The 10,048-nt window shown below is 39.8% G+C and overlaps 1 protein-coding gene across 1 annotated transcript; it reads left to right on the top strand.

Moving 5' to 3' along the window:
• Positions 1–2,529: 2,529 nt before the first annotated feature.
• LOC118819568 (trichohyalin-like) lies at positions 2,530–9,821 on the top strand. Its single transcript, XM_036587427.1, has 12 exons — positions 2,530–3,435; positions 4,257–4,334; positions 4,530–4,631; positions 4,805–4,856; positions 5,005–5,132; positions 5,995–6,126; positions 6,236–6,280; positions 6,373–6,441; positions 6,560–6,651; positions 7,128–7,259; positions 7,729–7,832; positions 7,961–9,821. Exons 1-12 carry the CDS (start codon positions 2,566–2,568, stop codon positions 7,969–7,971), a joined length of 1,815 nt encoding a protein of 604 aa, XP_036443320.1. The 5' UTR covers positions 2,530–2,565; the 3' UTR covers positions 7,972–9,821.
• The last annotated feature ends 227 nt before the right edge of the window (positions 9,822–10,048 follow it).

Here is a 10,048-nt window from a genome sequence, read left to right as displayed (position 1 = left end):
CTACAGGTGTTTCCTTTGGTTTTTAGTGAAATAACGAAAGAGCACGGTATTCCGTACACTTGAAACTTTTCCTGTTTGTGTAATAAAAAGTACTTTCTTGACATTTGTCAACAATACATCTGAGACATTGTCATAAATCCTTTTTTTTCATCAAATCGGTTGGCAAGACCATCTAGGCTGGGTTTGGACATCAAATCTGTGCGAATAGTGACCGACCCCCGGCGTGAGCCGAACATGGCGGGATGCGAATGTAAATAGGGTGGGGTAAACTTTCCCCACCAGTTAAAATGCATTTTTGCACGTTTAAACATAATATTTAACACTTAAACGAATATCAAACAATGGATCATCACCATGAAACACAGTATGTTTAGTACTGAGTTGTTAATCTAAGTTTACACCGTCAGCTAATTTACCTTAGCAGACTCCTTTCAGATGCGCAGCTTAACAGCACTGACTCACTTTCCTGGGCTTCTTTCCATGGTAGCCTCATTCACTGCACATATTGTTTATATTAATTCACTTTCATAATCAGTATAATCAGTTAATGTATAATTTAATGCAATTAGATGTCATAAAACTTCAAATAAAATGCAGGGAAAACACTGTACGGAAAACCGCTCCTTCTGTGGAAGCTGGTGTACGGAATACTGACGGTACAAACCGTTGACGCAGATGACGCTTTTTTTTCCTATTTCTTTAAAAGTATTGGCCCAAATGTGACCAATCAAAATGCATCCTGGTTGCTACGCAGATTTTGCAGAGTCCAACCAATCATTACATCCTGTATGACTTCGGGTCTTTCCGTAACAACTGCTGAAACGCGAAAAGTGCCGAAGTACTGTACGGAATACAGCACTCTTACGTTACATCCTTCTGCTTTCTAAAATTAAAGGATAGTTCTGGGCAGGTGATCAGAAACTATTTACACTTTTCGCTTTTAGCCGTTTAACTCCATTCGCCCCATTCACTGTGGACTCGCTCACGAGCGCCCTCTGGCGTTTAGCAGTCCTGTTTTTGATGAATGCAGATAAAACCGTTATTTACGTACTTTGGCTTTAAACGTAATTAATTGGAATAGAAATATATTTATGGGCAAAATGCGTCCGTTGTGACGTCATAGAGCCTCGTCTCCATGGTGACGGGGCGTCATAAATAACTACCAAAGAGCAATCGGTTTCTCCTCAAACGGTTTTTCGTCGCGGAAGCATCGTTAACCGGTCCGTCAGCGAGGTCACCAAAAGGTCAGTGTAACTCTGATTTATGCAGCTCTGTTCGTAGAAAAAGAACTAAAGTTCAGCAGCTGTTTGTGAACAAACTCTACCGGTGATGTGCGATTCACGAATCGTTCTTTCGTACCGGTTCATTTTGCTCGGTTCTTTACAGTTGAACTTGTGCTGCTGGAACAGCTGCCGTTAGAAACTCGCCTGACCAACCGCGGCTTTACAGCTGCAGCTCTAACATCAGCTCATCTACTGAGCGATTATCCGCAGTGGAGAACAGATTTCCCTTTACTTTTCAGTGACTAAGTTAATCCGGTTTATTTTTAACTAAAAAAACACAGTTTATGAATGTTTTCTTTCATCTACTGCTAAATGTTCTTTTAATCTACTGTTATTTAGAAAAAGTAAATGTAAAATAAATTCATATAGTATCTCTTATTATAAGTCCTAATTATGAGCGAATAAGTCATTTTGATGTGCAAAATCATTCTTATGGGATACTAAGTTATAATTATGACATTCTAAGTCATGCTTGAGAGAGAAATGATAATTATGAGATTCTAAGTCATGCTTATGCGATCCTAAGTCATAATTATGGGAAACTTTCTCATTATTGTGACTTCCATTGTCAGAAACAGGTTACCGTACTATTCAGAAAATATTTACAGTATCTAATTTACTGAAATTAAACAATGTTTCTTTGGGTATAAAATTGAGTAAATGTTAGCCTTGATTTCCCATTAAAACCATGAACTGCCTATTACATAATGTGATTTAAACCATTCTAAAACTGTGCCTGAGAGGCCGAACCAGTATTCAAGATGTTGGATTAGAATCTTGTGTCAGACAACATTTAAAATTGGACAGTCTCATGTTTAATTTGGAGTGTAAACTATTTCACATTCACTCTTCTGGTAATGAAGCAGTGGATGGTGAAGCAGTTAAATCCTTAAACAAAACCAATAACTATAAATTGGTATGTATGTTTTCTTATTTGTGATTTTCCAAACCAGACCACAACAACTATATGAGGAAAGAGCAGAAGAGAGAAAGATGAAGAGAAACCAGAAGCAGAGAAAGATGACAAAGGTACAACATTAATAGTGCACGGCAGCTCTTTATCAAACACTGAGTAACCACACCTGTATTAACCCGGTCATTTTGTATCTTATAGTCAGTAGCTCCACAGGAGACGGAGCAGGAGATGGAGCTGCGTTCCCCACCCAGTCCCACAGCCTGCAACTGCTTCCCCAAAATCACCCTCTTCAAGAAGAAGGACATAATCCGGGAGAGGCAGAGGGAGGAGGAGGAGCTCCAACAGGCTCAGAGAGAGAGAACAGAGATGGAGCTGAACAAGAAGGAAAGAAAGCAGAAGAAGAAGGAAGAGAAGAAGAAGCTGCAGAGTGCCAGAGAGACTCATGATGAGGAGCTGATGGGAGTGGAGCAGGTTCAACAAGAGAATGTCATCAGGAATTTGGAGGAAACAGTGAAGCAGCATGAGATGGAGATCAAAAGATTCCAGGAGAGAGAAGAAAGGCTGAAACAAAAGCTGGAGAAAATCAGAGAGAAAATAGCCAGGAAAGAGCAGAAGACTCTCAGAATTGTTCAGAGAGATGAAAATCTGAAGAGAGAGCTGCAGGCCATGAAGGAGAGGCTGGCCCAAAAGGAAAACCAGAGAGAGGAAGAAAAGAAGGTCACCAGCCAGAAAACAGTGGAAAGGATATTCACTGTAAGTGTACAAGAAATAATGAAGATGGACAGAGAAACGGAAAACCAGCAAGAGGAAGACCAACAGAGAGAGAGGAGAGAGAGACAGAGAGCAAGAGAGGAAATCCAGCAGGAAAGTGCTGGTCAGGAGCTGGACAAGCCTGAAGAGAAAGAGAAGCTCCAGGACTTCAGCAGCCTTGTTCCTCCAAATGAAGGAGCCCTCCTCAATCTGAGCGAAGAGCAGCCTGAACCATCCACTCCCTCCTCATCTGACCGCAGCACACATGTAGAGGACAGTGTGAGGGATGAGAGCAGCGCTGTCCCTCAGGACGCCGGCCCACAGCCTCTGGCTTCCACTGAGTCCAAAACAGAAGATCTGGCTTCAGAGACCGAGACTCAGGTCCAGACCGATGGATCCACGAGTGGACAGACAGCCGAGGAGAAAACAGAGTGGAGCGGCCATGACGGTGGGGGAGCAGTGTGCATCGAGGTGGAGAACCAGGAGGTGAGTCTCTACTCACTGCTATGATTCTGTTACTATTTTCTAACATGAATTCAGTTTGGATCCACTAAGTGTCAGGAAAAGACCAAATTCAGCCAATTTAATGAGCTCATCAGCTGATGAAGTCTGGATTGTTGTTTAGATTCACTCAAACCCAGGCTGAATCCCAAACGGCTCTGTACTCCCTAAATAGTGTGCTGGTTATTAAAGTTTAGAAATTCTAGCCTCTACAGCCAACAGTGCATCATTTATTAAGGATGGATGTGTCTGAGTCCCAAATGACTATTTCTTAGCTATATTTTGCTCTGTTGGGCTGCAGGATCCAGTATTTAAATCCCTACGTAGTGCACTATGTAGGGAGCAGGGAGCCATTTGAGATTCAGCCCCAGCACGAGAAGAGGGAGCCACGGGATTGGTGCTAAAAAAGACTCGGGGTGGTAACTTGGTGACCAAACAAGTATTTCTAAAGTGAAAGTTTTTGCATTAAACAGTGATGTGTTATCATATGTTTATTGTTATACAACAAAAATGTAATGTTCATGAAAGAACCACAGTCCTTGGTTGCTTGGCAACGATACCATACTTTAAAGGAAGTACATTTATTGGCATTATTTATGTAGATTATTAGTAATAATAAAATATTTTCTGAACAATTGTGTACTTTATCATATTTTATGTTGGCCGCCGTTTTATAAAAGCAATCAGCCACTTGATGCCATTTGCACCCTTCCAGTGTTAAAATCACCGTAATTCAAAGCCTCTCGTGGCTTTAATTGCTTTAATATGCTCCTTTTGGTAAACACAGCTCTGTCTTAATTTCTCAGATGGAGCCTGCAGCACGGAGCTCATCTGGAAGCAGGATGTTGCAGAGTGTGCTGTCCACAGTTCGCTCTTTCGTTCAGGTACCTGTTAACTTCTCTACTGTACGATAAGATGCCATTTTTGCCTTCGTTTTTACACTGCAAGTGCACATTGAATAAGTTAAGCTTGTGTTAGCTCTAAGAAGAACATCTCACCTTTAAAACTTGATTATTGTTTCATTCATTGAATTATTATATATTTTTTTATTCACTTACTTTTTTATCTCTACCCTGCAGCGCCTGAGATTGTATTACTCGGCTCAGCCCGTTCAAGCTGAGGAAGAGGACAAGTGTGAGGAAGTTTCTCCACCACGTCGATTGATTCCACTCGGAGCGCCGGTTGGTGTCATTCATTTTCAGGACAGATTAAATCGATTCATTAAAATATCTCTGTATTTGAGCTGCTATAAAGTGTAAAGTCACATTAATAGTGACTGCATTAGGGAATGATGCTAATGAATGTCTCAGGCTTATAAAACTTTTTAAATGCATGTTTTTTTTTCCTTTGACAGGCAGGGGTCCTGACTGTAAAACTGAAGACCTGCAGAAACTTCAGTAAAGCTGGTATGTTTAAAGTTTCTGTCCGTCTCAGTGTTTAAAGTCTAGTCTTTGAGTCTGTGTTTGTACTGATATCCAGCAACAAAACTGTTATAAGCTGATTTTGTCTGCATTGATCAATAATGCTGGTTCTGGTTTGGCTGTTTTTCTGCAGCAGCTCCTTTGAAGAAAGGCGCTTGGGCTGCCGTGAGGATCACTATTGGGAGAACGGTGAAATACACTGTGCAGCAGCCCTACAGCGACCCCATGTGCTTTGATGAATGGAAACACTTCACCATACAGGTCAGTATTACTTATCAATGTCTTCTCTTTGTGCACGGCAGACAAATGGGTTTTTAACCCTCTGGGGTCTTCAAGGATTTTTCTAGATTTTGGCAAATCTTCTTAAATTTGCCTCTAAACATTGCATATAACATGATACCCATGTGTTTCATATGAAAATGCTCCGTTATCTGCGTTGCTATTTTACAAAACCACTGCAGCAACTTCAGCGGGCGTAAATTCTTTACAGGCCATTTCACGTGTCTCTGATCTTGACTGGTTGAAAATGAATGGTTTAGTGATTTCCCGAGTGTCCATTGGTCAGTTTCACAAAAACTGTTGACAGACACATGAATCCACCAATTACACACAGTGAGAGGCAGATGACGTGTATTTCAGCCTCTCTTCATAGCCTCATAACTCCGATGTGAGTAATATATGATCTCACAATGAGGAAGAACTGAAAGGCGAGAAAATGTTTGAACTGTGTTTCTGTGCTGCATTATTGCAAAGACAGAGACAAATATATAGAAACAACACATTTGATGTGTTTGTGGACCTCAGAAGATTCAAGTTAAAATTGAAGATGCCCTGATCATGAAATGAAATAATCCTCAGAGACACTAAATGACTATGCAGTCATGACTGCGCAGGGGCGCCAGATTGTAGCACACAGTTGATTAGCAGGTGTAGCCTCTCTGTATTGGTCTGGCCACTTTATGCGAGTAATGATTCTTCACAAGAGCTTTGGGTTCAGGCATAGTGCTGAGTTTATTAGCTTAAGAAAAAACACAAAAACCTTAGACTCAAAACGTGTTTATAATTGTCAGCGGGCAATTCTGCAAGTCCCCCCCTTACCTTTCTTGTCTATTTTCGTTTGCAGATCCAGCAGGAAGACGTTGTTGGGGTTCAGCAGTCGAGTTTGATGGTGGTGGAACTGATTATTACAGATCCTGACACAGCCACCCCTAAACTCATGGGGAGAGACACCATCAAGCTGCAGGAAATCCTTAAGGTGAGACACGTTCTCATTCTTATACCTGTATAAAGGTTTCATTTAAGCCACTCAGTGTCACTGATTACCAATAATGAGACCGTAACCATTTTTTCCTCTTTTCTTGCAGAAATCTTCAGTGAGCCACCAGTTTAATTTGAGGCTCAGGCAACAGGTAAAGTGTGCGTTCATAAATTTCTGTTATTTTATTTTCTGCTTGTGTGGAAGAGAGACAGAGATATATGATTTGATTTCTTACGTTTTCAGAAAGTTTGCAAGCTGGACGCAGATCTGGCGTTCACGTACGGCTCAATGGGATATGGATACTCTCACCAGGTTTGTGTCCAGAACAAATGTAGATTGTACTGTTATCTGTATGAGTGTAGCAGCCATGTTATTGCTTATAATAATGAAGATGGTGGTGGTGAGCATGTTGCGTTTTCTCTCCCTGTAGATCAAACATGCAGGAAGAACGGTGGAGAATCTGGTGGAGAAATCTCTCTTTCCCCGCTGTCCTCCTAATGAAGATCAAAGAGATCCAAAATAGTGAGATATACACCCATTCATTACAATCATTTTCAAAATAATGCTTACATATTTATGTAAAATATATTGTTCCAGTTTTAACATTTAATTGCGTAAGACACATTCAAAGCTGCTGTAAAACACTCAATATGCTGAGTTTTATGTACATTTGACAAGTTATTAGAAACTGTTGTCGTGTTAATCGAATAGTCTTTGACTGATATGTTGCTTAGCAACCATAGTTTTTGTTAACAAACTACATCACTTGGTGGAATAGTTATTAACTGTGATTATTATTAGTAATTATTACTTTGAATATTATCAGATTTTGTCCCTGTAAAATCACTGTTATGCACAGCCTTTCTTGGCTGATTCCACTGCTGAAATGTTAAAAGATTTGTAATTATCTGTAAATACAATAAACATAAAAGAATTTACATTTTTTCTCTATTTTTCAAGTAGACAAACTGACAAATGTGTCTCTCTTTCTCTCTCAGTAATGTGATAACCCCCTCCGCACTGCCACGACTGGACATCATTCCCTCTCTGATGCAGCACGACACACCGACAGGCACAGACGAGTGCAGGATATCTGCTGGCCTGATGGACTGCATCCAGAAGAGGGGCAGGTCAGTGTCATGCTTATTCAGTGCCTAAGCTGAGACTGGCATGGATGAGCCACACTCTCCTCAGTCTACACTCAGGTTATTTGTGTAGTGATGCTGCACATTAATTAATACACGATAATAGAAACGTAAAGTTCAGAGCAGGGGTGTCAAACTAAACCAGTAAAGGGGCCATATTAAAAAATCTAATCAAATCTGTGGGCCAGAGAAAAACATGTTTTTATTTCATTTTAAATTAATGTTGTGCTGTAACCTGAACTGGGCATTGTTTATTCAAACTATGCAAAAACTTTAACAGTAAAATACAGACACTTGTAGTAGACCTTGAAATATTATATTGACACTTGAAATATTCAAAATTTAAATGTCCCCAGGAGAAAGTCTTTTAAACCTACCTATTTGCTTGAACTAGACACCTGGCATATTTCATTGCTGCAAGTTCATTAAGGCTGTATTTGGTTGCATTTTTCAGGTTGTTGCAGCTACATCAAGGCTTGGAGGAGTGTAAGGCAGGAGAGGATAGGGTGCGGTTTCTGGAGAGCCTGATCCTGAGGACGAGTCTTCCCTGCAGGAAGAGTGAGAGCTCTGAGGGTTGTGGGCGTGCTGGTGCACATGCTTACCCATTTTGCTGAACTGCAGTGCTAGTGTGGTGTTTTGTTGTGTGATGTACTGTGTTTAACGCAAGGTAACATTGTGTGTGACAGGACCTGCCTAAGCGCCGAAAAACAGAAGAGAAACGAGGAGGACGCGGACGATAGAACATCAGAGGAAAGACCAGGAAAGGCTAAATGCAAGTCAAGGAAGTAGAGAGCAAAAAGAGCAGAACTCGCCTGTTCCTCTTTATCCTGCTCCATTCCCACCATCTCGACTTGCCTGCAGCAAATAACAACAAAGTGCTTAATTTCTCCAAATAAAAGCAATATTTTGCTCCCAGTTTTCTGAGGAAATGTAACTTTGTTTTAGGTAAACTGAATTTGAAAACTCGTGAAACATTCGTGGCCATAACTTAAGCTTGAAACAACTTTCCACTGTTTCAGGTTTCATTATTGAAATGTGTGCCTCTATACAATTAGGCTGTGTCTGATATCGAAGTACGGACGTATGGAACTCCGTATATACATAATCTGTTGTCTCCTTTTCAAATGCAAATCTCGCATTTGTAAAAGAGGGCGGTAAAACAGGCCAATTCCAAAATCCATAGCTCGCCATGCTGTGTGATTTTATCCACTTTTTAGTGATTGAAGCCACATTATGTTAAACTGAAATTTTCATAGTGAGCTAACAACTTTTTACTGATTTACTTCGTGTTGTTGTCGAGATTGAAAGCCAGTAGCTATTACAGGTAACATTGGCTATTAGCAACATTCAAATAACTAGCATGGCTAACTAAATACTTTGCTGACGTAGATGATTTACATGGAGGTTCATTTTATTTTCCTGCCTGTGTCTATTTGGACATGTTTCTTCTGTGTGATCCATCATGGTGCCTCACTGTAAACCAGCAAATGGGCGCAGATCTCATCAATGTAATTCCAGAGCCCCCCAAAAAGGGACAACAGCTTGTTAGTCACATATCATCTATACAGACATCAGAGGACAATTCAAAGTTTAATTAAGTGTTTAAGATGTAAACAAAGTCAATCAGAGTGGTTTTGCATGAAATGCGCCGTTTGTCATTGTAAAGAACTGATCTAAATTTACAGCAGAAACACTGCAGTAATCTATTGTATTTCTTAAATACATCAGCTCACTGTAAAATCATACATTCTGGGTGATACCGGTCATGCTTCGTCTCAAAAAAAGTTAAAATGATTTTTACAGTGTTATTAGCTGTTATTTGCACGTTGGGACAATGATCAGTATTTTTGCCATCACAGCCTGTTTCTGAATATTTGAGCACTGTAGGCGGAGCTTTCCATCATTATTTTTGGTTTTGATCATTTTACTTTTATTTTCTTGTCTACAGTTCATTTCACAGGAGGTTTTTTTTTGTAACATGTTATTTCAACCCAAAGATATGTTTGAATACATTCGACAGGTTTTGATCTTCTGATGCTCTGTTTTTTAGTTTACTAGTTCATCCTGTAATATTATTATTATAGGATATTTGGTTACACTGGTATGAGTGCAAGGAAGTGCTGTAATATGTGAAACATTGAGGGCCAGCAGACACCAGTGAGTGCACATTAGAGCACATATAAGCTGTACATTAGAAATAGATTAAACATTAGATGTTCACCATTTCACAGCAAACCACTCTGAATGACTTTGTCTACATCTCAATGACTGTATTATCCAGAAATGTAGAGAAATCGGTGGAATTCTCTTTAATGGAAGTCTACAGTCTTTCACTGCTTTTCAGTTTTAAGCCAGTTTTAGTGTCCCATTTAAGGTGGCCTGTACCTTAACTGGAGCATAGTAGCGTATAGTACTGATTTGTGTAGGTTTTCTGTTCTAATGTCACATATCGGCATGAATCCAAGCTCTTTGTAGAGCTATAGAGAGTCAGTAGTCAATAGCATAGACTGTTGGTCTTCATACGAGTTCAGTGAACGCAAAAGCAAGCTTAAGCTTCTGATAGGCCAATACATTATGCATTATTTAATTTTCTGAAAACATTTTACTGAATGTTTAAAATATTTTATAATATGAAAATATTGTATAAGCGCCTTAATAAAGAATGTTTTAAAGTGATTTGTGATGAGTGTTAAATGAGTCGTAATGAAGATGTAACAAGAATGTGAAAGTGGGCTCTAGAAAACTTTGCAGAATCGTAGAATTGTGCTTTTGCT

The sequence above is a fragment of the Colossoma macropomum genome, unplaced genomic scaffold, assembly GCF_904425465.1.
Source record: "Colossoma macropomum unplaced genomic scaffold, Colossoma_macropomum, whole genome shotgun sequence".
In the NCBI taxonomy this organism is placed as follows: Eukaryota; Metazoa; Chordata; class Actinopteri; order Characiformes; family Serrasalmidae; genus Colossoma; species Colossoma macropomum.
The sequence above is the reverse complement of the archived record's forward strand: the minus strand, read 5'-3'. Positions and strand labels throughout refer to the sequence as shown.